Source organism: Bos taurus, chromosome 21, assembly GCF_002263795.3.
Source record: "Bos taurus isolate L1 Dominette 01449 registration number 42190680 breed Hereford chromosome 21, ARS-UCD2.0, whole genome shotgun sequence".
Classification (NCBI taxonomy): Eukaryota; Metazoa; Chordata; class Mammalia; order Artiodactyla; family Bovidae; genus Bos; species Bos taurus.
The window spans coordinates 67,115,481-67,141,444 of record NC_037348.1 but is presented as its reverse complement, the minus strand read 5'-3'; the positions used below and the strand labels follow the sequence as shown (position 1 = coordinate 67,141,444).

General features: G+C 51.7%; 2 protein-coding genes and 1 non-coding gene across 11 annotated transcripts in view; 1 reads left to right on the top strand and 2 right to left on the bottom strand.

Annotated features, from left to right (window-relative positions):
• CINP (cyclin dependent kinase 2 interacting protein) overlaps nt 1–8,825 on the top strand; it is a 14,342-nt gene extending 5,517 nt beyond the window's left edge. Inside the window, exons 3-5 of the mRNA NM_001099125.1 lie at nt 1,461–1,590; nt 7,143–7,272; nt 8,382–8,825. Coding sequence (NP_001092595.1) covers nt 1,461–1,590; nt 7,143–7,272; nt 8,382–8,584 — 463 coding nt within the window. The 3' untranslated portion in view covers nt 8,585–8,825. The remainder of the gene's footprint in view (nt 1–1,460; nt 1,591–7,142; nt 7,273–8,381) is intronic.
• On the bottom strand, nt 456–572 carry LOC112443352 (U5 spliceosomal RNA). Its single transcript, XR_003031685.1, has one exon. It is a non-coding gene; the product is annotated as a U5 spliceosomal RNA (small nuclear RNA).
• Nucleotides 2,921–25,964, bottom strand: ZNF839 (zinc finger protein 839). Of its 9 annotated transcripts, none has more exons than XR_003031483.2 (9): nt 25,657–25,964; nt 19,479–20,330; nt 18,353–18,568; nt 16,756–16,848; nt 15,930–16,079; nt 14,109–14,249; nt 13,864–13,972; nt 11,822–12,688; nt 2,921–3,068 (listed from the first exon to the last, which is right to left on the bottom strand). XR_003031483.2 is itself a non-coding variant. In XM_024982169.2 (9 exons), exons 1-9 carry the CDS (start codon nt 25,942–25,944, stop codon nt 3,012–3,014), a joined length of 1,998 nt encoding a protein of 665 aa, XP_024837937.1. In that variant the 5' UTR covers nt 25,945–25,964; the 3' UTR covers nt 2,921–3,011. The 9 variants fall into 9 exon arrangements, 7 of the variants coding, with proteins under 7 accessions (XP_024837937.1, XP_024837935.1, XP_024837936.1 ...); XM_024982169.2 differs by having other exon boundaries at nt 12,597–12,688; XM_024982167.2 differs by lacking the exon at nt 2,921–3,068 and having other exon boundaries at nt 11,474–12,688.

The window sequence follows — 25,964 nt, the reverse complement described above, 5'->3', positions numbered from 1 at the left end:
TCACCTGCACTCTGGGGAGGTTGAGTTAATCACCGATGGCCAATCATTTAATCAATTGTGACTTCGTAAGGAAGCCTCCATAAAAACCCGGAAGGACAGGGGTTTGGGTAGCTTCTAGGTTGGGGAACCTGAATGCTTCCCTGGGCCCTGATGCCACAGGGAGAGAAGCCCCTGGGCTTGAGACCCTCCCAGACCTTGCCCTGATTATCTCCCTATGGTGACCAGGAGCCAGACATGGTCAGAACACCCAGTGGGATGTTCAGAGCAGAGGAGACATGCTGGAGTGTGTTTTCCCTTAGCAAGTTCTTTTAAAAAGACAAAAGAGAAACTGTAGACAAAAGAAAATGAAGAAATTGTTGGCAGTTACCAGTTCTGATTGAAAGATTTGCTTTATTATTCTTTGCATTTTCCTGTATATATATTTTTAGTTTGGGTTTTGTTTTTTTTTTTCAATCAGCCTGGCTTACGCAAGGCCTCAAAAAATTTAATCAAGACTCAAGCTTGTTCCTACCCATGGAAATCTTTTAGTAAAAGGCGAAAGATTTAAATGACCTGAAGAGAAACATGAGTGTGGATCTATATATAGTAGTTTTGATTTCTCAAAGCTGCATATCTTTTGTCTACCGGCCGGAGTCTAGAGTCTTAACTTCTTGGGCTGGACCCCTGGCCCTCGCCAGCTCTCCCAAGCACATCAGACATGTCAGCCCTCTGGTCCCTTCTCCTGCTCAGCAAGTTCCATGAAGCAGTTCTTACCTGACTCCATAAGATGCTCTCTGAAGTTGGAGGTGGGGGGTGGGATACACTGGGAGTTTGGGATTGATACATACACACACACATACTGTAAATAAAATAGATAACTAATAAGGACCTACTATATAGCTCAGGGAACTCTACTTAATACTCTGTAATGGCCTAGATGGGAAAAGAATCTAAAAAAGAGTGGCTATATGTGTATGTATGGCTGATTCACTTGCTGTACAGCAGAAACTAACACAGCATTGTAAATCAAGTATGCTCCAAAAATCTTTTTTAAAACTTTTTGGTCTACAAAATGAAGAACAACGAGAAGATCTTCCCTGATAATCTTCTAATGTTTCATTTTTTCACTTAAATGTTGATTGTGGAGCCACTAGATTAATTTCAGGTGCCATGGATCACAGCTTTCCATTTACAAAACGCATTCCTAGCTGGCGGGCTCTGAGGAAATGACCATGTCTTGTCCACTGAAGACGCCACAGGGCTGGATTGAACTGACTTTGTTCTAGGGCAGAATCGAGCAGTGGATGGACATATTCCTTGTGTGCGTAAATAACATGTAAATATGATGATGTGAAATGACACCGGTGCAAACAGTCGATGATGACACATGTCCGTGGATATTGAGTTTTCTAGGGTTCATCCTAATGAAGGGAGGCAACCTCATGGAGTGTGTTCTGTTCCTGCTTTTCCATCTGGTTCAGGAGCAAAGACAAGATAGAATTAGCGAGCAGCGGCCTGGCTTCTAACGACTGTGCCGAAAAGGAGCACCCGGAATACAGCAGGGAGCTCGAGACGCTGTGCGAGGAGCTGCAGGCCACCCTGGAAGGCTTGGTAAGGTGTCGCCGCCCCGGGGCGAGTGTGCGCCGGCGCCCGGCAGGGTTCCACACTTCGCTCCTCCGAGATTTTGTTTGTCCCTCCTCCACCTCCTCGGTGGTCTCTTGCTCTGCCTGCCCCATAAATCTGGTTTCCGAGATGCTGTCCTGACCTTCCTTCTGATCGGCTTGTCGCAGGGCAGTGTCCCTGCTCCCGGTCCCCACAGGAAGCAAATTAGGCTTGCGGGCTGCTCGCCTCTACCCAGCAGCCGTCCAGAGGCGAGTGGGCACCACTGCATGCCAGCAGGGCTCTATTCATGGACGCTGAACTGTGAGTTTCATACAGCTTTCATGTGTCACATGAAATATTCTGCTTTTGATTTTTTTTTCAACCACTTAAAAATGTAAAACCCATTCTTAGCTCAAGGGACACCCAAAAATAGATGGAGCTGGATCTGGCCTGAGAGCCCTGATCTCACCCATAAGAGATGCTCTGAAGTGTTGTTTAACTCAAGGCTGGATGTCGGTACCCACCACGCTGGCCACCTCGTGTGGACGAAACACCCTCGTCTCAGCCAGACACAGGGATAGGGTTTTACACATCTTCAACACAGATAACTAAAGCTTCTCCACATGGAGCGTCTATATGTTCTAACATTTCTTGATGTGTTTCTAATGCTTTACATGCTTCTTTATCTTTTTAAACAGCATATGTCGAGTATCATTGTATTTCTTCAAGATACCACTTGTTCAAAGTCAGGATTCCGCCTATTAAAGGCAGACTATAGGTTTATGAGTTTTTCAGAAAAGAAGCACATCCTTTATAAGCTGTAATGGCTTCTGAAACATGAAAATGAGAAAAATAAATAGGGCACCAAGGACATCTTGGTTTCGCCTTTCCTTTGATCGAAATGCACTACTGTCTTCAGGATATTTTGCGGGGGGGAGCTATCTGTCTCCTCTAAGTAAACGATCAGGGTTTTGTGATTGTCCTGGTTTGTAACACCGCCTTCGGGTGGTGCTGTGATAAAAAACAGTTGCCCGCCTGCCCCACCCCTCACAGGCAGAAACAGGCCTGTGTCTTGATCCCTTCTCAGCACTCCCACTGCTAGGAAGGCTGGAGGGGAAGGCGTGTGGGTGTTTGCTTTGTCGCATCTCTATGGTCACTGCTGTGTCTCCAGTAATTGGGTCATTGACCTCAGCTTCTGGACCTAGGCTTCCTGAATTGACACAGGCAGAGTAATAAATTTTTTCCCCCACATTAACCCATTTGATTTTGGCAAGTGGTTTTGTTTGGACAAAACACCAGTGCACACATTGCTTGAAAGTGAAAAAACTGGATGGCTAAGTTCCTATATTGAAATATTTATTTCTGGTCACTCTTAGCTTGTACTTGTCAGTTTTTATTGTTTATTTCTGGTCACTCTTAGCTTGTACTTGTCAGTTTCTGTTGTTTCCTTGAAGTCTAGCTGGTTTGCAACATTGTGTTCCTTTGTGCTGTAAAGCAAAGCAAAGCAAAGTGATTCAGTTACACATGTACACACACTCTCTCGTATCCTTTTCCATTATGGTGCGTTACGGCATATAGAATATAGTTCTATGTGTATACTGAAATGCTTTCAACAAAGTTAAGGACAGGCAGTCGGGCTGTCGTCTGTTGGTCAGTGTGGCAACACTCGTACCAGAACTTCATCATCCGTGGCCTACCGCCTCCCTCTCCACACAAAACATCTCACAGAACCCCCAGCTGGATCAGAATGAGAAACACTTCAGGCACATGCTAACGTGACTTTTACGAAACGTAAAAACCCTGGGAAGGATTTTGTTTCTAAATGCCATTTGGCTTTCTTTAGCACGCAGTTCCCTCATTTATAACTCTGTGCATATGCACACCACGGTGGGGAAGGAGGGCTTGGGCAGGAACAAGGGGAAGAGGCTGTTCGCCTCCCATTTCAGGCAAGGCAGGAGGGACTGACTGGTTTTGTTTGCGTGGTCCCCATTCTCCCTGTTCTCGCGTGGCTGTCTGGTGCCACGGGACCTCTTCCCCAGCCCCGCTGACTGTGCAGAGGAGGGGTGGCCTGGGGGGGTGTCAGACCTGAGTCAAGGTCCAGAAAACCCAGCCTGATGGACTGAGCAGGTGACATGTCCTGTCCGTGGCCCCTCCACCCACAGCACGTGGCCTGGCAGGGCAGCTGAAAATGGCTGCTAGGTTTGAGGTGACCGCATGCCCCACAGTGGCTCTAGTTCCCAAGGCCTGCTAAGTTGCTTCAGTCGTGTCCAACTCTGTGAGACCCCATAGACGGCAGCCCACCAGGCTCCCCCGTCCCTGGGATTCTCCAGGCAAGAACACTAGGGTGGGTTGCCATTTCCTTTTCCAATGCATGAAAGTGAAAAGTGAAGGTGAAGTCTCTCAGTGGTGTCCGACTCTTAGCGACCCCATGAGTGCAGCCCACCAGGCTCCTCCGTCCATGGGATTTTCCGGGCAAGAGCACTGGAGTGGGCGCCATCGCCTTCCTTCAGACAGCCTGGGCTGACCATGGGTGCTAGCTGTCAGCCCCCGAGTTCTCTGCCCCAGTGGGTTTGTTCTATTTTACATGGAATAAGTGGTTCAAGGGACTGCCCTGGTGGTGCAGTGGTTAGGACTCAGTTCTCACTGCTGTGGGCCCCAGGTTCAATCCCCGGTTGGGGAACTAAGATCCTACAAGCTGCATAGCATGGCCAAAAAAAAAAATAAAATAGTTTGAGAATTAGTTCTCAGTTTCAAAACCAAAGTTGATGTTATAAGGATATTAATATCATCATTCCTGTTTTCCTCCAGCCTTTAGAGAGAATGGTTTCCCAGGCTTGACTTGGCCTTGAATCTGGCCTTGGTGGAGGGTGGAGGTGTCCGTGTCCCTCAGCTGGACGAACATTTCGCGGTGAGGGCTCTTGCCTTTAGGAGGGACGTGGCGCTGCGAGCGTGTCACTGCAGGGCTGTGGCGTGTGTGATTTTGGTGTCGTTATTGTTGAATGAGCCCCCGGATGGAGCTGGCCCCTCCGGCCCAGGCTGGAGCCTCCGGGGTTTCCTTTGCTGTCCTTGGGCTCATCAGCTCTTCTAAGCATTAGGTGGCAGCGGGGAGCTGCCGCAGGACGCAGAGGGCAGGGCTGGGGATGGGATGTCGAGGCCTGGCCTCGTCCTTCCGGAGCTCAGCAACCTTGAGAATTTTCCCAGCTGTCATCCAGAAGTGATGAGTCCTACCTCCTGGCGTCGGGCCAAATGAAATATCGAACCTGGAAAGATTTGGGAACAGAGCCTGGTCCTTTAAAAACTAATGTTAGCTAAATTTAGTTCAGCCGCTTCATGTAGTTAGAGAGTGCTTGAAGGACCAGGTGCAGGGAATTAAGATTTTGATGACTGGTAGAGCTTTTCTTACACCCCGCTGTGTACATAAAGCTAACTTCATACTTAGGGCCAAGGCAATGGCACCCACTCCAGTACTCTTGCCTGGAAAATCCCATGGACGGGGGAGCCTGGTAGGCTGTAATCCAGGGGGTCGCTAAGAGTTGGACACGACTGAGCGACTTCCCTTTCACTTTTCACTTTCATGCATTGGAGAAGGAAATGGCAACCAATCCAGTGTTCTTGCATGGAGAATCCCAGGAGTGGGGGAGCCTGGTGGGCTGCTGTCTATGGGGTCGCACAGAGTCGAACACGACTGAAGCAACTTAGCAGCAGCAGCAGCAGACCCTACAATGGGGCTTCCCAGGTGGCGCTAGTGGTAAAGAACCTGCCTGCCAATGCAGGTAGACATAAGAGACCCGGGTTCGATCCCTGAGTTAGGAAGATCCCCTGGAGGGGCGCATGGCAACCCACTCCAGTATTCTTGCCTGGAGAATCCCATGGACAGAGGAGCCTTGTGGGCTACAGTCCATGGGGTCACACAGAGTTGGACACGACTGGAGTGACTTAACACGCACGCACACAGACCTATGCTACTGAAATCCGAAAGCTTGGTCACTGCACGCGTTTGTCTTACTTCACAAACACTGACGTGGCTCCGACCGGGCGCCCCGCAGGCACTCGCTCAGTCCCCCGGCCCCTGTGTTAGCAGGCACTCTGTCGGGCCGGGCCCCACTGCAGCAAGCTCCTGACGTGCGCCAAGGCACCATCAGCTCACGTGCTCGCTGTTGCCTCCCCGTGTGCAGCATGCTGGGCTTGCCTTTCGTTATTACAGTTTTATCAACAATGAAACCAAGCCTCAGAGGTCTCAGTGAACTTGAAACCAAGCAGGACACGGAAGCATTTTTGTCCCACCTTTCTTGTTTGTAGGCAAGACCCCAGTCTCGAGACCTGCCTGGTGGTCCAGTGGCTAAGACGTCACGCTCCCAGTGCAGGGGACCCGGGTTCAATCCCTGACTGGGGAACTAGATCCCACGTGCTGCAGCGAAGATCAGAGATCCCAAGTGCTGCAGCTAAGACCTGGCACAGCCAGATAAATAAATACGGGGCTTCCCTGGAGGCTCAGTGGTAAAGAATTCGCCTGCCAATGCAGGAGACATGGGTTCGATCCCTCATCTGGGAAGATCCCACATCCCGCCGAGCAGCTAAGCCCGTGAGCCACAACTACCGAGCCTCTGCTCTAGAGCCCATGCTTGGCAACAAGAGAAGCCACTGCAGTGAGAAGCCCGAGCACCGCAACCAGAGGGTGCCCCCCAACCCGCTCGCTGCAACTAGAGAAAAGCCCCACAGCAACAAAGACCCAGCACAGCCAAAAACCATTAAATAAAATTGTAATGAATAAATAATTTGTTTTTAAAAAAAAGACTCCAGCCTCCCTGACCTTCCCTGAGTTCCAAAGGGTGGATTCCAGCAGTTGCTAATTTAGAGAGGAGCAGTCAAGAAACTACTTGAGGCAAGATTAAAGGGACCCGAGAAACTCATCAAGATTAGGAGGCCTGACCACCTGAGACCAGGCCCTACACACACCCTAATCTTATTGGCAACCCCACCCCTTGTGGCTGTAAAACTCCTCGTCAAATACCCCTGGGCCGCAGACACACAGTTTTTCAGAGCAAGAGGCTGCCATGTCTTCTTTTGCCTGGCAAAGCAATAAAGCTGTTCGTTTCTACTTCACCCAAAACTCTGTCTGAGATTTGATTCAGCACTGGTGCACAGAGGCTGAGTTTTTGACATCAAACTCAAAGGCAGTTCATCGGAGTCAGAGGTGAGCTCATTTCATGCCTCTTCTCCTGTCTTTCATTCCATGAAAGGGAGAGCCTGCCTTTACCACCCCTCTAGGTCTTCGGTGCTAAAAAGTGAGTGATGTTCAGAGAGCTAGTGCTCGCAAGCTTCCTCTTCTCCAGCATTGGAGATCCAGGGTTTATTACTGAAGTAAACCAAACTTGTGTAATCAAAGCAACCGTTCACCTCCATCTCCCAGAAGTTTGCTGCACACGGAGTGAATGGTATTGAGTTATTGGACTTACCTCTCAACAGACTTACATTTCTTAGCTTTGAAATCTTCAGAGTTACTGAATCTAAGACTGAATTTCCAATAATATTCTCATAGTCTAAGTTAATATCTTTTTCAGACGAAAATACAGATGAAGATGGAAAAGCTGTCTTCAACCACCAAGGGCGTTTGTGAACTAGAGGATTACCATCATGGGGAGGAGAGAAAGCGCCCCCCGCTCTTCCACACGTGGCCCACAGCTCATTTTTGTAAGTAGTTCTTTGTGCCTGCTTTTCAAGGGTAGATCCTGAGAGCATTTCATGCCATTTAGATCTGGCCCTCTAAAGCTGACAAGACTTTGAAATTCAATTCAGAAGGATCCACTGGGAGGGAGGGAGATGGAGGCATCTTAGATGAGTGTTTCTTCTTGGCTTTAATTACCTACTAACCAGCAAAGACTCATTGGAAAAGACCCTGATGCTGGGAAAGATTGAGGGCAGGAGGAGGAGGGGGCAACAGAGGATGAGATGGTTGGATGGCATCACCAACTCAATGGACATGAGTTTGAGCAGGCTCCAGGAGATGGTGAAGGACAGGGAAGCCTGGTGGCTGCAGTCCACGGGGTCGCAGGGTCGGATACGTCTTAGTGACTGAACAACAATCAGCAAAGAGTGTTAAACATCATTAGAGACCCATGAAGCAAGCTGCCGTTAGTCCTTTAAAGCCAGTGGGCAGAATGAGCTTAGCCACCTCAGCAGAGGCAGGATTTTTTTTTTTTTTGGTAGAAAGATAGATTTTCACTTTTTGTTTTGCTTTGTTTAAAAAGTAAATGGGGATCACTTTAGCCTGCCCCATGAAGGCAGGCTGCTGGGAAAACAAACCCCATTACTTAAATAAATTGTGCAGTAAGGGCTGTTTTTAGCATCAGTTTAAAAGAAGGGCTAAACTATTTGATGTCGCTTTGAGACCTCACTTCTAAATAAGGGAGAAGGATAAAATCACCTAATGTAACGTGTTCATTGAATGTTGTCGGTCTGAGATGAGTGCACTCTGTATAGTGACTGTAGGCTCCTAAGAGCTGTGTAGAGAAGGTTACAGGTGCTTTTTAATTCCATGACACTCATTTCCCTTGTTATCTGATCCTGATCTACACTGGCCAGAGTCCGTCTTCCTCGTAGTTCTGCTGCTGACTCTGGCTTTTAAGGAGCAGCTTTTCAAAGTCCCTGGTGGTCCGGTGGTCAGGACTTGGTGCTGCCACTCCAGAGGGCATGGGTTCAATCCCTGGTCCAGGCACTAAGATCCCATAAGCAGTGCAGCAGGGCCAAAAAATCCCCCTCCAGCAAATGCTGCTGTTCGAGGGGGCCCGCGTTTGTTGCAGACGAGGTCTCCCGCAAGCTCTCGGACATGTACAGCCAGGAGCTCCGCCTGAAGCGCACGGTGGTGGAACAACTGGCACACACGGCCGACCGCGACCTCGCCCTCAGCTACCTGTCCATGTGGCTGCATCAGCCCTACCTGGAGGCTGGGAGCTGGCTGCTTCTGGAGAGCATGCTGCTGGAAACCGGGCACCGCGTGCTGTGACCTCCCCCCACGCCTCCGGGCTCCAGACCCCCCCCAGCGGACAGACTTCCAGGTGGGCGCTGGGCGGTACCCTGGGATCACGCCCCCCGGCTGCACCCTGGATCAGGCCCTGTGCTCGATCCTTGCACCAGCTCTCTGCAGCCTCTCCTGACATTGTCTACCACTCAGCCTTGTCTGCACCTGTTGTGAATGTGGCATCTATGAAGACTTCCGCATGAAATAAATGAGTTCCTCAACTAAACGACTGAGTGATCTGGTTTTTGTCAATTAGGTCTATTTTACATAGATTCCACTTGTGTAGAAAATGCCTGGTTTAATATTTGTATTGTTAAAATTGTGGGACTGTATTAGCTTTGTAACTACAACTAAGATGGGTGGGACTCGCGGTAAAGACTCTGCCTGCCAATGCAAGGAATGTAAGAGATTTGGGTTCAGTCCCTGGGCTGGGAAGATCCCCTGGAAAAGGAAATGGCAACCCACTCCTGTGTTCTTGCCTGAAAAATTCCATAGACAAGAGGAGCCTGGTGGGCTCCAGTCCCTGGGGTCCCAAAGAGTTGGACACGACTGAGTGCACATTAGCTTTGTAATTGCAACTAGTGTCTAAAATACTTGAGAGGTCACTGAATAAAGATCAGCATCATGCAAATGAGAACTAGCTACCAAAAAATTGCCCATCTGTGTACTTAGGCCATGACAGGCCAGGTGAACTGTCTTCCATGTCCTTCTGGTTTAAATCCTAGTTTGGCAATATCTGCAACCAGATATTGGGGGTCAGTTCTGCCATTGCTCCCCCAGAAACAGAAGTCTAAGAAATGTCATGCTGTGATACGGGATGTAGTCTCATGACACTCAAGTCCTAGCAGCTCAGGAACAAGTGCTTCCCAGGCAAAGAAAGAAAATACCCAGAAATAAAAGACTGTATGTGATGGGGGTGTATTTGGAGCGAATCTCACTGTGTAAGTTGGCATGTGCAAAGCGTTCCAAAGCAGCACTTCTTAGAACTTCTTGTTCTCTCCTTTGCAGTATTTATTAGAACCCAACCATAATAGTAGCCCGTCAGATGTCCTGCAGCCTGGAAACCGCCTGGCTGGCATTCGGCAGAAGGGGCATCCTGCCCCCAGGGCTCCCTGCCGTGGTCTCAAGCCAGGTGGGCAGGACCAGCCCTCCTCAGAGGCATGGGGTCAGTTTTTAGGATTGGGATGGGGTGTGGTACTTAAAAAAGAGTAAATGTTCTTCAGGGGAGACACTGAAGAACTGCTCAACCTTTCTAGGGCACATCCTGTCTTCTCGACACCTCACCCATGGACACCGAGGTTGCCAGGGAGAACTAATGGGAATGAATGACGCTGCTGATGCTGAAGCCCAGCCTCTGTGCACCGGCGCTGAAGTGAATCTTGGAGACAGTTTGGGGTGAAGTAGAAAAGAATTGCTTTGTCAGGTGAAGGAAGGGGGCCACGTTGGGCTAATGCCCTCAAAACTGTGTCCTGAGCTTCCATGGTGGCTCAGTGGTAAAGAATTCGCCTGACAACGCAGGAGACATGGGTTCGATACCTGAGCCAGGAAGATCCCAGATGGCAAAGCGCAATGAAACCCCTGTGCTACAACTACTGAGGCCGTGCCCCAGAGCCTGTGCCCCGGAACACGGGAACTCAAGCAGTGAGAAGCCCGAGCACTGTGATGAGAGTAGCCCCCGCTTGCAGCAGCTGGAGCAAAGCCTGCACAGCAGCAGGACCCAGCACAGCAGCAGGACCCAGCACAGCCGAATATAAATAAATAAAAAATAGCTGTGTCCCACCCGGGGTGAGGGTGAGGGGTTGTGTGGTGTCTTATAGTCAAGGGGGCAGGCTTTCTGCTTAGTACCCCGCAGGGCCTGCATTCTTCAAAGCCAGAGGTCATCTGGAGTCGGGGTGACCTCTCTGGAGAATGTTTCATTGAGTAGTTAACATGTTCCATTTTTTGGGACACCTACCCAGCAGAAGAGCTCGAAGATACTGTTCTATGTATCCTGAATATTAATTTGAAGGACTGAAGCTGAAGCTTCAATACTTTGGCCATCTGATGGGAAGAACTGACTCTTTAGAAAAGATTCTGATGCTGGGAAAGATTGAAGGCAGACGGAGAAGGGGACCACAGAGGATGAGATGGTTGGATGGCATCACCGACTCAATGGACATGAGTTTGGGCAAGCTCAGGGGCTTGGTGATAGACAGGGAAGCCTGGCGTGCTGCAGTCCATGGGGTCCAGAGTCAGACACGACTGAGAGACTGATCAGATCGTTTGAGGAGGAACCGGGACCTGCCTGGGGCTGCACTATTATTTCTCAACAGCTCCTCCCTGTTGCTCTATGCCCTCCCTTCCCTGACTCAGTTCAGCCCCTCAGTCCAGCCTCCCTGATGAGCAGCTGTCTGAAGCTGCCCTTTGGAACTCAGAGGCTCCCCAGGTGGTGCAGTGGTGAGGGATCTGCCTGCCAATCTGGGAGACACAAGAGACACAGGTTTGATCCCTTGGTCGGGAAGAGCCCCTGGAGGCGGGCATGGCAACCCAGTCCCTGAGAATAAAGCCCACTCCTCCACAGCACAGGGAGGGCACAGCCCACAGCCCCGGCCCCAGCGTCCAGGGTCCCTCCTGATGGTGTCGGCCAAGGTGGGGAAAGGACAGCTGTGCCCTTTTGATGCTCTCATCTGAGTGTGGACAAATGGCCCTCTCTTTCTCCCCAATAGAGCCCAGGAAAACATTCCAAGAAGAGACGGAAAGACCTTGCTTGATAAGTGGCTTTACAAGCGGGACACGGAGGGGCTGCGGCTCCTGCCCTGTGCCTCACTCTCCCTATCCACCGAGTGCCAGCACAAACAACGCTCTCCCCTACTGCCCAATAAAATGCTGCCCAGATAGCAAGCTTGCATATTTATTTATTGAACCCAGAAGCAGCTTCTCGTGTGGACCAAGTCTGGTATAAAGCAGCACATCGCTGAGGAGAAAGGGGACGTCATTTTCTGTGACTGGGGGCAGGGGAGGCAACCCAGAACCAGTGTGGCGCCACCTGCAGCAGCTGTCAGAGGCTCCCAGGGGCAGATGTGTCAGAGGGACCCATCACCAGGCAACGCACCCACCATCATCACAGCAAGCAAGATGTAGAAAAAGGTGGACAGTGAGGTAGAAAGACGTTGTTCATTATAAATAAAATGTTCATTTGTGTCAGTATTCACATTAGAAAAATACACGTTCCTTGAAACACACCTTCTCTGGGTAAAATCCACACAGATCTAGGGCTGCGGCTCTGACCCCATCTCACTGAGAGGGCTGCGTCTCCAAGCCTCCAGAGGAGCCGTTCCGGGGGGCCCGCCTGCAGGGCAGGCCCCTCCGCGTCCATCACTGTGACAATACTCCCCTCCCTGGACACTACGGAACCCGAAAGGAACAAGGGAAGCCTGTCAGAGTCTGAACAGCCGTCTGCTCCTGTTCCTGAGACAAGAGCATGGGGCACCCATCGCTGAGTTCAAAAGCCATGGCCTCCCGGACGGCAGCGCTGCCTCCAGCCCCTGGTCTGTGTGCCTCTCAGAGGAGCTGGTCCCAGCCCCCTGCGGCCTGCAGGGCCCCCTCAGGACTTGGCATCTGCCCCGGCTGGGCCGAGGCCCCGCTTGGACTCAGTGCTGTGCACACAGTTGGCTGGCACGGCGTCCATGGACCACGCTTTCCTGGGCAGAGGGGTAGGGGCCTCACCGGCGCTGGACTCGGGGCTGCTCGGGTGGGAGCCACACGCCTCACGGAAACTTCCTGCCTCTGAGTTTCCAGGCTGGAGACTGAAGCGCTGCAGAGAACCGGGCTCCCCAGGCCAGCCCCAGTATCTGGACACTCTCCCCAGGGAGTGCTGCCAGCTGGTGCTGGGCCCACGTCCCCGGTTCCCCTAAGGGACGGGGGAGCCCTGGCCCAGGGCATCCGGGCACAGGGCAGTGGGGTCTGCAGGCCCACCCCGAGCTGTCCAACCAGCCAGTGCTGCCGGCCGGTGGCCCACCTGTGCCACGCTGCCCTCGCGCTCAGGAGCCGGGATCGAGGGGCTTTCCTCAGGACGGGGAGAGGCGACCCCACTCACTCGGGGGGTAAAACCTAAATGGTTCAGAAAAACAGAGTCAGTTGTGAACTGCTGCCAGTCACGTATCACTATCCAACCAAGCTAGTCCAAAGTAACTTTCCTGCCCCTGCAACAGAAACAGAAACCCTCGTTACTTGGCAGCTTCCAGGAATGGATGAAGCTGAAAGGAAACGCAGACCTGTGAGGCGAGGGGAGCTGTGTTCCAAACAGGTGCCAGACAGCCCTCATTGTTCTGTGAATAAACCTGCCCTCCTGTCTGGAAGAATTAAGTCCTAACTTCTGAAGGGGAGGAGGCCTCTTTATATTAGAGACCTAAGGATCAGGTAAGGTTATTAGGCAGCTGTGATAACATTTTGCAAAGTTGCTGCTGCTGCTGAGTCGCTTCAGTCGTGTCCGACTCTGTGCGACCCCATAGATGGCCTACCACCAGGATCCTTTGTCTCTGGGACTCTCCAGGCAAGAACACTAGAGTGGGTTGCCATTTCCTTCTCCAATGCATGAAAGTGAAAGTGAAGTCGCTCAGTCCTGTCCGACTCTGTGCGAACCCATAGACGGAAGCCCACCAGGCTCCCCCGTCCCTGGGATTCTCCAGGCAAGAACACTGGAGTGGGTTGCCATTTCCTTCTCCAATGCATGAAAGTGAAAATGAAAGTGAAGTCGCTCAGTCGTGTCCGACTCTTAGTGACCCCATGGACTGCAGCCGACCAGGCTCCTCCGTCCATGGGATTTTCCAGGCAAGAGTACTGGAGTTGGGTGCCATTGCCTTCTCCTTTGGAAAGTTACGCCTGCGATATATTCCAGGTGTCTCACGGATCTGTTCTGGCTAGCACCAAAATAAAAACCAGAACATGTCTTGTTTTCCAACGTTAACTCTCAGCTGGCACTGAGAGCCAAGTCTCACGAAAGCCAAGCTCACATGTCCTGTGACCAGTCCCTGCTCTCAGGTCTCCCCAACTCCTCGGGGCCCTCCCAGGTACCACCCACTCAGCACCACGAGGCAGCTCTTTATTCCAATAGAGGACTCAAGGAAACCCCAAAGACCTGAGACTCCTGGGGAATAAACACTGGGAAGCTGGGGTAAAACTCTTGAGAAACCAGAGGGGTCTCTGAAACGCGGCCACAGGAGCGCCGTCCCCCCTGAGCAGCAGGTCTCTGAGCCCCGCGGTGCACACCGCGAGGGCTGTCTTACCCACACCAGCCGCTGGGGCACACTCGGCCGGCCTCTGCAGGCCCCCGTCTTCAGCAGGACACTCGTCTCTCCTGGTCCTTTTCACTGAGGCCAGCCCGTCCCCTGCAATCTAGGGAGAGAAGGCCCAACCAGCTAAGACTAGGAAGAAACAGGCCAACCGGCACCTCTTCTCCCTGGAGAAGTGCTGTGAGTCCCAGCGGTCCACCCCAACAATTCCCCGCTGGCGCCCCTCGGGCCATGCCCACCTCATTCGCCCTCTTTTGCGGACCTGCTCCCTCCAGCTCCTCTGGGGCCTCCTCCGGGCTGGTGCACTTGCAGGGAATGCAGTCTGCATGTACTTCTTTTTTCCTTAGGAATTCCTCTGTGATTCCTATGGACTCGGCAACCTGAGAAGAAAGGGGCCCATAGAGATGCTTCACTCAAAACACCAGATTCAGAAGCATGTCCACACTTAAGAATAAAGGCCTGAGTCTGAACCCATGGAGTCCCTTTGTACAGCAAGGTGCCATGAGGACAATGGGAAGGATGAAGACGCACTGGCGTCACAGCTGCACAACGTTAGTCTGACTCCACGGTAACTTCCTTGCCCACTATTCCTCCTGGATGGCATCCACGCCTGCTCATCTGGCAGGTTATGTATGAACAGGTAGGTGACCACTGCCAACCGGGGCATCTATGTGAGGCTTAGTGAAAAATCCATTACATTAAAAAAAAAAAATACGTAATTTAAGGCGATAAAACATAGGGCCTCCCTGGTGGCTCAGGGGTAAAGGATTCGCCTGCTGATGCAGGAGACACAGGTTTGATCCCTGGTCCAGGAAGATCCCACATGCCTCGGGGCAACGAAGCCCCAGCACCACAACTACTGAGCCTGTGCTCCAGAGCCCGGGAACCACAGCTACTGAAGCCTGAGCACCCTGGAGCCCATGCGCCACGAGAGAAGCCAGCACAGCGAGAAGCCCAGCACTGCCACAGGGCAGCCCCTGCTCCCCGCAGCTAGAGAAAAGCCCCTGCAGAGCAACAAAGACGCAGCGCAGCCGAAGAAGACACGGACGCATGTCAGTTTATATTAAGCATTGAATTTGTATAAAACGAATGAGGACAACCCAGAAAACCCACATGGTATGTTACAGTGTGGATCAAGATACTTCTTCCTGTAGAAGTAATGACTCTGAAACACTACCCTTTCTAGGCAGGCAGCTCCATTGTGGGTATAATCAAACTTTAGGAGCTCTTAAAGTCAACATGGCCTAAGTGTTACTCATTGTTGTAGGAGCAATTTTTTTAATACACCGGACCCCGCTTTGTTTACTTACTTCCTTGCTGTAGTCACTGGTTTGTTGTCCTTTCTGAGATTCTAAATGTAAGTGAGACGACATGGTATTTGCCTTCCTCTCTCTGACTTCTCTCACTCAGCATAATACCCTCCAAGCCCACCCATGTTGTTAAAAGACTGTGGCAAAACCAGACTATTGAAAAGCACAGCATCTCGAAAGCCAGAAAAGACGACTAATGATTCAGGGCTGCCCTCTGCCGAGGGGGGAGCTGGGGGACTTGGCGCAGCCAGAGGCGCTCGGCGGGGCGAGGACCTGAGTCTCTGAGCTGGGCGCAGGGAGTCCCCCGGATGACCTGCCCACGGGCACATGCTCTGCCCAGTGGAAGGTTTTATCCAAAAGAAGTAAAACCACGTCAGTTTACAGCGTATTTCTGTCAAGGACCCAAAATAGCTAAAGGCAAGGACACTGAAATGGGAGCTCTGGGAACACAACCACGAACAATAACTGCTGGTCCCTGTGTGATTCATCCCTTTGCAAAAACCTACATAACGAAGAAAAGATACCACCTATTCACTGTGATCATCGGTGAGTGGGAGGATGGTGGGTGCTTCCTTTTTTTTTAGCTTATCTGCATTTCTGAGTTTTCTGAAAAAAGCATGTATCACTTTTAGAAGAAAGAGCTAAACAGAAGCTGACTATGAAGATGTCATGACTAAAATAAACATCCTCCTTCTTTACTGGACAGCTTCCCCTTGGCTCTGGGCGAGACTTCCCACGGGAGCTTGTTACCTTACTGTTGTTTACTTCCAGGGGCTCCTGAGAGCAGGGTCCAGAACTACGAAGGTAATCTTGACACATTTCCGTAACCATTTTATGCAGCTCTTCAAACTCCTTGTATACAGATGGGAAGAGAGGTTTTGCTAGATGACCTTTTTCAACCTCAGTGAAGATAAAGATGACAAAGGGGAAAAAAAAAAAAAAAAAGATGTTTCGACCCAAGGCAAAGATATGGAAAATACAGAGAGGAATCCTAAGGCGGGGAGGACATTCCTAAGCCCCCAGCCGCTGTCAGCAGACTTGGCCTTCGCTCCCCAGCGAGAGTAAAGTGTGCCCTGCACTGCGCTCAGTGGGACAGCAGATGGCCCGGAAGAAGCAGCCCAGGAAACAAACCAGCCCTGCTGAGGGCCGCAGAACGGCGGCCAGGGGAACAGGACAGACAGGCCCTGAGGACCAAACAGGCACGTTCTGGGGCCTGCAGCCGGGGGAGGGCCAGGTCTCCACTCCTGGGGTGCTCCTGAAGTGTGGGTGCAGGCAGCAAGGCCACATCTCAGCACAGGCTCCCCGGGGACGGGGCTGCTGTGGAGGCGGCTGGCAGGGGCGTGGGTGCGAGAGGAAAGGTGACTGTGGCTCTTTCCGCACACCGAGTCCACGCGGGCCTGCCTGACGGCCCTGTGCTGGGTGCCCAGGCCGGACCAGCCAGCCCACTTTAGCCCTCTCTGGGGAAAGGAGATGATTCCCAAGGCCTGGCTCCGTCTAAGAAAATATTATAAAGGATGCGTTTCTAAATAACTTCAGATCATCCCCTCAGTTGCTTAGAAACACTAAGAAGACCCACCTTCATCAGAAGAAACTCATACACGGTCACAACCTGAGCCAGTCGAGGCAGAGCCAACTCCACTAGATCGTCCTGGTCACACTGGTGGAGAAGCTACCGGAAGAAAGTGTTTGACATCTTTGAAAGAATTTCCCAGCAGCCAGCAAGTTGGTGCAACAAAAACCACAGGAAGCAGAAAGTTGCCTAGTCTCAGTGACGAAGCAACTCTCAACTGGGAGCGCTGCGCCTGCTACACAGCTCACATGCTCACGCATAACCACTCCTGTGATCGACTCTGCATTCAGAGTCTGCCCCCGACGGGAGCACTGAGCGAGCAGTGGGTACCAGGCCCTGGATGAGGACACAGCCACGGTGGGGAAACAGGTTTCGCTCCCCAGGGCTCACCAACTGGTGTCAGAGCCAAAAACACAGCAAGTCCCGAGGCAGCCTGCAGCCAGGAGACCACACCAAGGCACAGGGACAGGCAGGAGGAGACGCGGACATGGGGAGGGGCTGGGCGGGGCGCGTGGATGACGCAGGAGGGTGCAGTCCTCGGACGGCGTCGTGGGCACGGTGTACCCCCACACCCCGGACGGAGCCTGATACCGGACACCCCCAGTCGTGTGTAAACCAGTGCCCATCTCTGGGGAGCTTCTCTTGTGTGGGATCAAAAGAGGCGCTCCTCAGAGGGTCCCTGATTCTCCGCGGCACAGTGCGGCGCTGCGGGTCCCAGCCACGCACTCCAGTGGCCTCACTGACCTGACCCACAGGGAGTGTCTCTGGGGTTCCAGTTCCTCATCTAAGCGGAGCTACTGACACACAGTGAACTGAGCGCGGCTGGAACCAGCAGAAAGTACTCCCAGGATGGAAGCCATTCGCTCGTTTCAAATGTTAGTGAGCAAATCACATCAGAAGCCTCCTGACCTCCTACTCCTAAAACTCACTCAGCCAGGACTTGGTAACAAGCCCATGGGGAGGAAAGTTAATTCACCCGGGTTTAAATTTCCCGCTGGATCCTGCAGCCTCCTAGGCTTTCTAGAAAGCCATTTCCTCTCTGAAAACCACTTTCCCCTCATGTGTAGTTTGGAGGCCCAGGGCCCAGAAAGCCACTCTCTGGGGCTGGTTGTCTCACGTACTTAGCTGTGCTTTCCCTTTGCTATTTTTTTACTTATTTTCTTTAAGATGCAGGCAAATAAATATATCCTTGCCAAAGACAACCTAAGTTTGGGGTCCCACTCTTCTAAGCCAATCTAACTAAATTCAATAAACCTACTTTCAAGGGGCTAGAAAGGAGATTCTAGAATTTAAAACCCGAAACATGCTTTTATATCTTGAAACTTTTTACAAAAAAAAACCCACCATTTCTATTCTTTTCTAAACTGCTTCCACACAAACCCAAGTTATAATTATTCTACAAGTTATCAAGGCAAGCAGCTGGTACACCTAAGAATCATTTCGGGCAATGCCATCTCTGAATAGAGCATTCATCCCATTACACATCAGGTGAACTGTTTGAGTCCTTCTGGGCATTTTACTCTGAAATTCAGAAACCTAGAGAGTTGCCACATACCATGCCAGAGACACGGGTTTCAAGAACGGGGCTCTAAGGGCGACGCACCTCCTGGAGCCTGGCCCTGTTCCTCGCGGCCCCAGCACCCACGGGCGGGTGAGCTGTGCCGCTCCGCTCCAGGACGGCCGTGCTGGGCTCTGCGGGGACCATGGAGAAGCTGCTTCTTCTAGGTCCGGGATGTCTCTCTGATCCCAAAAGGGCTGAAAAACTTCCATTTTTTGCTTCAGATACCAGCGCTTCTTCAACTTCCACAGACTGACCATTCTAGATTGGGGTGCACACCCAAACCAAAATAAAATAATCATGCTTTATACACCGTAATGAAAACCTTAGAGAAGAAAAAATATCATCAAAACAAGGAACTTGTAAATTATTCTTCTTGGCATAATCAAGACACATTAATGATAATCAATGCATCTTAAACAAAGGTTCCCTTTAAGATACCAGATGAACACCAGCCTGCAAATCTGGGCTGACAAACCATAATCATGGAGTTGTGCCCAAAATGAAACGAAAAACTCTTCTGATGTCACTGGCATATTAAAAATTGACCGGAGTTTTGTTCATTCATAATTCACCCATGACTTCTAAACTTTTTTTATTGGATACACTTCAAATACCGTAAAAGTCATCCTTTGGAAATATACAGAGGTGGACTTTAGAAAATTAACCAGGCTGTGTAAGCTCAGAGTCCTAACCACTGGACTGCCAGGGAAACACCTCAACTGCTGTTTTTAAATAACGGACTAGTGCACATGTCACACAAATGTTCACCCCACACACACTGGGCTTCAGTAAATACATGCTGAAGTGGTAATGCAAATCCATGGTGACTGGATCTGCTCTGTTTGTGAGTTTTGAAAGGGGAAAAGCGGGGAGAGAACCCGGCAGGCCGCGTGTTACTGCAGACGGTCCAGGAAGCAGCCTTGTGGACCAGCGCCCCCACGCAAACCTTTCCCAAGGCCACGGTCATGTCAGCATCAGCAAGAGCGCTGTGATTCGTTTCCCTGACCGGCCCTGCAGGACCCGCGCCTGCATTCCACGGCACGCGGTGAGCCAGGCTGCCCAGACAGGAGGCACACTGCTCCGTGCCCACCCGGCACCAGTGCGCACATATCGTCCACTCAAGGACAACGTGCAGGAACGAGGACACAACCACCGAGAGAAAGGTTACCTGCAGGCCACGCCGCGCTGACGCAGCCCCTTCCTCAACTGGCAGAGCTGGCGTGGGCGGCCCCTGGGACGCCAGGCTGCAGGTCTTGCCCTCCGTGGGGCCCGCGATCACGCTCCCATTGGCCTTCTCAGATGGCGACATCTCAGGCTCCAGGTGGCCATGGCCTGGGTTAAGTTTAAAGTGCCGGGCCAGCCCCCCCTTTCCTATGTATGACTTGTCACACGTCTGACACTTGAAAGTTTTGGGCCTCAGGGAGCAGGTTGCTAAGTCAAAGAGCGCCCGCCTTCCTCTCTGATCTTCGTCTTCTTCCACACTCAGCTCGGCATAGTCGTCGGAGTCAGATGGGTGACCATCAGCCAAATCCTCTGTCTTGATGAATTTATAATCTTTAGCTTTATACTTGGGAGGTCGAGATATCCGTCCAGAACGTGTTTTCACTTTTAGAGACTTCTTTAGTTTCTCAGCGTGTTTTGTTTGCGAGCTGGAAATAAATAAATTTGCTGAACTGGATGAAACAGATGTGATTGCCGGCGGGTCAGAGGCCGACAGACGGACGGCTGCAGTGCTTCGGCCACTCGGAGGCTCGGTGGCCGAGACTGTCTTCACAGGGACTGGCCGGAGGGCAGGCAGCGGCCTCTGTATGAACACGCGAACCGGAGGCCGGGGATGGTGACTCAGGACGCGTGGCGGTGGCCCCAGCAGCTGAGAGCTGAGCCCCACCGCACTGCAGTGCCCGCTGGGCGGCGGGCCCGGCCCGGCCAGCTTGGACTGGATGGTGGCCAGCGCGGGCATCGGCTTTTCCTGACCTTTCGTCTCTCCAGATCTTACCTTGATGCAAATGGCTTCCAATTGCTTAAACACAGAAAAAGAAAAGAAGCACTGTGTTTATCACATTTCTGCAATTTTGTTCCCATCTTAAACCCACTGCTGAAATTTTTTTTCTAACTTACACATCTTACATATAAAAAACTCTGTATCTATTCTGTTTACACTGACGTTTCTCAACCTTTCTGCCCAGTCCATAGTCATCTATTTTACGTCACATTTCTTGTATTTGCATACATAAGAAGCATTTGCTTATATACACAAAATAAAAAGTTCATGTAACTACTCACCATTCCTACATAAATGCCTTTTGATAGCACTGGGTTGGCCAAAAAGTTTGTTCAGCTTTTTCTGTACAATCTTAACGGGAAAAACCGAATCAACTTTTTAGCTAACCCAGTATCTACATTTTTTTTTTTTACATTTTTTTTTTTAAATCCACTCAGTTGATCACATGAACCATTAAAAAATATCCTTTATAGTTTTACCACATGTACTTGGAGTTCTTAGTACTCTAAATTGGACTCAGTTCAATACATGGCCTTATTTTTTAAAGTTTTGAGTGAAATTCTGGAAACCAAAAAAGCCATAAAGAACTATGCAACTCGGGTCCCCACCACCTACGTTTTGACACGCAACATTCCTACACTGGGAAGCCTTCTTGCCCCACGTCTGCACGCCTTGTTTTCCCCCAGCCCGAATGTGCTGTTTGTCATTTGCACGCATTCTTTATATCACACTTGTGCTTAGTCACTCAGTCGTGTCCGACTCTGCGACCCCATGGACTACAGCCCACCAGGCTCCTCTGTCCACGGGGATTCTCCCGGCAAAAATACTGGAGTGGGTTGCCATGCCCTCCTCCAGGGGATCTTCCCAACCCAGGGATCGAACCCAGGTCTCCTGCATTGCAGGTGGATTCTTTACCAGCTGAGCTACCAGTGAAGCCCATATTATACTTGTAGGTGTCCCTAAAAATAAGCAGTTCCGTCTTGATGTGTTTTCAAATGTTACACAAGTGAGCACCATCTCTGGTACCCTGGTGGGTTTCCCGCCTTGCTCGTGAAACTCCTCCGCGGGGAAGTGCGTAGCCCTCGGGCGCTCACTGCTCATCATCTCTGGTATCCTGGTGGTTTTCCCGCCTTGCTCGTGAAACTCCTCCGCGGGGAAGTGCATAGCCCTCGGGCGCTCACTTGTCTGTTCTGTCTTGATGCGTTTTCAAATGTTACACAAGTGAGCGTCATCTCTGGCATCCTGGTGGTTTTCCGCCTTGCTCGTGAAACTCCTCCGCGGGGAAGTGCGTAGCCCTCGGGCGCTCACTGCTCTGTAGCACAAGGCACAGGTGGCCTCCCGCCCCGCGCTCTCTGGTCTGCTTTGCACGGTCACGGATCGCACATGTGTGTGTACACACGTGTAAATTTCTCCAGGGCACACACCTAGGAGCTGGGCTGCATTTCTTCATCAGCTTTTTTTTTTTTAACATATAACAAAGTTTTATTTTATCCTTTTGGCCCCATGGCTTGTGGGATCTTAGTTCCCCAACCAGGGATAGAATCTGAGCCCTTGGCAGTAAAAGAGCAGAGTCCTAACCACTGGATGGCCAGGGAAATCCCTGAAAACATTTTAAATGCACATGCCTTTTGACCCAGCAGTCTTGCTTCTTGGATCCCAGAAGGAACACTGGCACTGTCACAGGGATGTATGTCCAGGGGGTTGAAGGCAGCGCTGTAACAGAAAGCACCCGCCAAAGGTGAGGGCTGCTGCCGACCAGGTTCCACAAGTGCTTTTTAGAGAATATTTATTTATTTGGCCATGCTAGGTTTTAGTTTCGACACTCAGTATCTTCAATCTTCACTCTGGCACGGGGGATCTTTAGTGTAGCATGCAAACTCTTGGTTGTGACATGCAAGATCTAGTCCTCTGACCAGGGATCGAACTGGGCCCCCTGCCTTGGGAGTGCGGAGTCTTAGCCACCAGACTACCAGGGAAGTCCGCACCAAGTTACTGAGCAGTGACCTTGTGCCTGATACAAAGTGTAGGTGTTCGGGAGACAGCAGTCATGGTCTCGGCGGGGGGGCAGCAAAACTAGGTTCCTGCCTTCACTGAGCAGAAACAAAAAGAGAAAAGAGAGATAAACCTCATCACCCAGAGCTGACTTTCTCAACTTGCCACAGCTGACATCTTGGACCAATAAGTCTGTCATGCCAGCTGAGCTGGGCAGCGTTGAGCACAGCCCCGCCTCTACCCAGCAGAAGCCAGCAGCACTCCCCAAGCTGTCACAATCAAAAATGTTTCCAGCAACTTCCCTGGGGGTCCAGTGGTTAAGAATCTGCCTTCCAGTGCAGGGGATGTGGGTACCACCCCTGGTTGGGGAACTAACATCCCACGTGTCTCTGGGCAACTAAGCCGGTGCCCCGCACTCCAGAGCCTGTGCTCCACAATGAAGACCCCGCGTGCCCCAACTAAGTCCCAGTGCAGCCAAACAGATTAAAACCAAAACCAAAATATCACCAGACTTTGCCAAGTGCCCTCTGTGGGGCAAAACTGCCCCCGTTGAGAACCACCAATTTGGGGCCACTAAGAGGCCCTCTTTGGACTCAACCCTCTACCAAGGAGAGGGTCAATAAAAATAAAACACAGGACAGAATGAAAACCCACAATGAAATCAAGTTGGAGGTTGGAGTAGATCTGTCTGCACATTATATACTACTACAAACAGCAGACAATTCAATATACTGGTTTTTGAGTAGGTGTGCAGAGCTAGCCCTGAGCCACCGTGAATCAAATGACAACTAGCTTTACTTTGCATATCCTTTAAGAATCACATTTGTTTCTTTTACTACCAATCACTTAGAATGTTTCTCTAAGCTCCTGGGGTATTATCAGATAATGCCATTACAGACACACACACACACACACACACACACACACACAGAGCAAATCCTGTTGTTTCTGAATTACCTCAGAGGCAAAGCTGGTCTGATTTTTAATCTGCTCTGCAAACTAGTTTACCAAGTGGGTATTCTACCTGATACCTGTTATATGTCTGTTTCATTCAACAGACTTTTCCTGAGTATCGCTGGGGGCCAATTCATAAATAAGTCAGGTCCCAGCCTCACCCGCGGGTGGCGGGTTTCCCCTCCCAGGCCTGCCACCTGCAGCCCTGCTGACTCAGGTCTGCACTTTGCCTCAACGTCTGTGCTTTCAAAAGCTCCACAGCTACACCTGAAGGCAGTAATTGCGGAATGCTGCTAGGAGAACATCACTGCCACGACGCAACAGGTGCAGTGAGAGAAGCAGGGGCAGCTCAGGGCTGGCGGGCTTCCCGAAGAGGTGACCTCCGCAGGGGGCCTTGTAGGATGAGTAGAATTTTTGGAACAGATGTTCTAGGTGTAAGGAAAAACGTGTGACTGCACCGATGCATGAAAAGGAGCACTCTGTGTGGAGGAAACTGAAAAATCTCTCTGTGGGGCAGGAACAAGGCTGGGACCTGAGGGTGCTGACCTGAGGGAGTGTTTAGTCTGTACCTTTGAATCCACACCACCCCCCAGAGACCCTCCTCTGCCTGGGTTCTCCAATCACGCCTGGGTCCCGCCCCCCACCGCCTCTCCTCTACTGTATTTTCCACTTGGACCCACCCTCCCAGGTCTAGCTCAGACCACCTCTTCTCATCCCCCTCGGCCAAAAGCAACTTGGCCCTTTCTCTAAGTGCATTTGGCCGTGTCCTATTTATGTAGTATCTCTAGCTTTCTGCCCTTGACCAGAAGTCATCTGAGTGACGAGTCACCCCCTTGGTCACATCATAACTCCATCTCGTGCGTCTCTGTGGCCTTTGTGGCACAGCCAGGGGGAAAGAGCATTACCAGAATTGAGTGCAAAACCACAGTACCATGAATGCATTAAGTATTTATATCACCCCAATGAGAAGAGCTAGAGAACATGATCATGCTGTCTAACTCCAGTTAAGTTTGCTTTCATTTTGGGGAATATATCATTTTTGGGCTCTTCCTAAGTTATCTAACCCAAAAAGCTATAGCCACATTCAACAGACCCTGGAGTGCAGCCACGCCTGGGGAGGCTCGGAGTAATCACTCAGCCTCTCTCAGCTCCTTCCTCATCTATAAAATGCCGATAAAAACACTTTTGTGTGGTTGCTGAGACCCAAGCAGTCCAGCACAGTGCCGGATACAGAGAGGAGATGGACAGACTCGGCCACCGGAACCCTTCTGACTCCACAGAGCTGCTGTGGGACTTCGGTGGGAGGCATTTATTTCTTCAGCACAGTAGGAGACAAACGTCCTACAAATAAGGAAGCCAAAGTCCAAAGAGGTTGAATTACCCAAGGTCACACTTCTAAGAAGTTTGGTGTTTGGGCAGTCATACTTGTCTCCCCAAACTTGAGTGAGACAACTCTCCAGTCTTGATGACCAACTGGGTACCAATCTTAACTGGCCAAATCCCTCAGAAACGAAAATATAAACTTCGTGAAGACTGCTGATTCTACTACCTATTTCTTCTAGAGGCAGGATCTCTGTGGCACTTTTGGAGTGAGAAGCACGGTGACATTCACAAGCCCAGTGCTGAAAGGGGATGTGACTTCACAGGTGGCATGAACGACCTCAGGCTCGGATGCTACTCTGGACGCTCTGGGATGGCAAGACCCATGTTCGAGTTCCAGCTTCCTTAGCGGCCAAGAGCTGTGTGACCCGGAAATCAGGCCACTGAGAAAGGACGCTGGCTAGCACATGGAGTGCTTCCCACGGGTTTCATTCATTAAGCGAATGTCAGGCACCTGCCGGGTCTGTAACAGGGGTTGCAAACGCAGGCGCCACCACTGCGAGCAGGTGCTGCATCAAGTCACTAGAATGTACTTCGTTCCGCCCCCGAGTCTCGGCCGGGCCATTTGCAGCACCTTCCACCTGAAAGACCCTCTACGTTGGTTCCTTTTTAAGCTATTCAGGCCTCCGCTCCATTGTCAGGCCTGGGGACCCCTCACTCGCGAGCAGCCTCCAGGTCCAGCCGCTCTTCATGGACTGGGTTCAAACGCCGCACCCGCCGCAGCGCCTAGACACCGTGAGCGCTCAACGAAAACGGGACGAAACGCCCGCGAGAGCAGCCAGGCGGCGCGAAGGAGCCCCGGGCAGGGGCCCGGCGGGGTGGAGGAGCCGACGGTGCCGGCGCTGACAGGGGCGGGGGACCTGCGGTCCCCAGGGAGCCGAGTACGGGGACGCCCTGAACTGTAACGGCCGCTCTCTCGGGCAGGGCGGCCCTAAGGCCTAAGCGGAGAAGCCTTCCTTCCCCGCGCGAGGCCTCTCGGCACGCTCCGGGCCTCAGTTGCCCCACGGCCCCTCCTCACCTGCGGCGGCAGCAGGCGCGGCGGGCGCGGGGGCTCGGCGCCGGGGCCCCGCTGCAGGGCGGCCTGCTGGGCCGCGTCCCGCAGCCGCCGCGCCGCGTCCAGCACGCAGGGCGGCGGCGGCGGCTCTGCAGGCGGCTGCGCCTTCGTCACCTGCTCCAGGACGCGCCGCAGCTGCTCGGGGCCCAGCGGGGCCACGCGTGCGGCGCTCCCGCGCTGGGAAGAGAGAGCCCGGCTGCCACTGCAGCCGTCCTCACTGCCACCCTCAGCTTCCGGCTCCGCGTCCGCCATGACAGCCGACGCGGGGACTC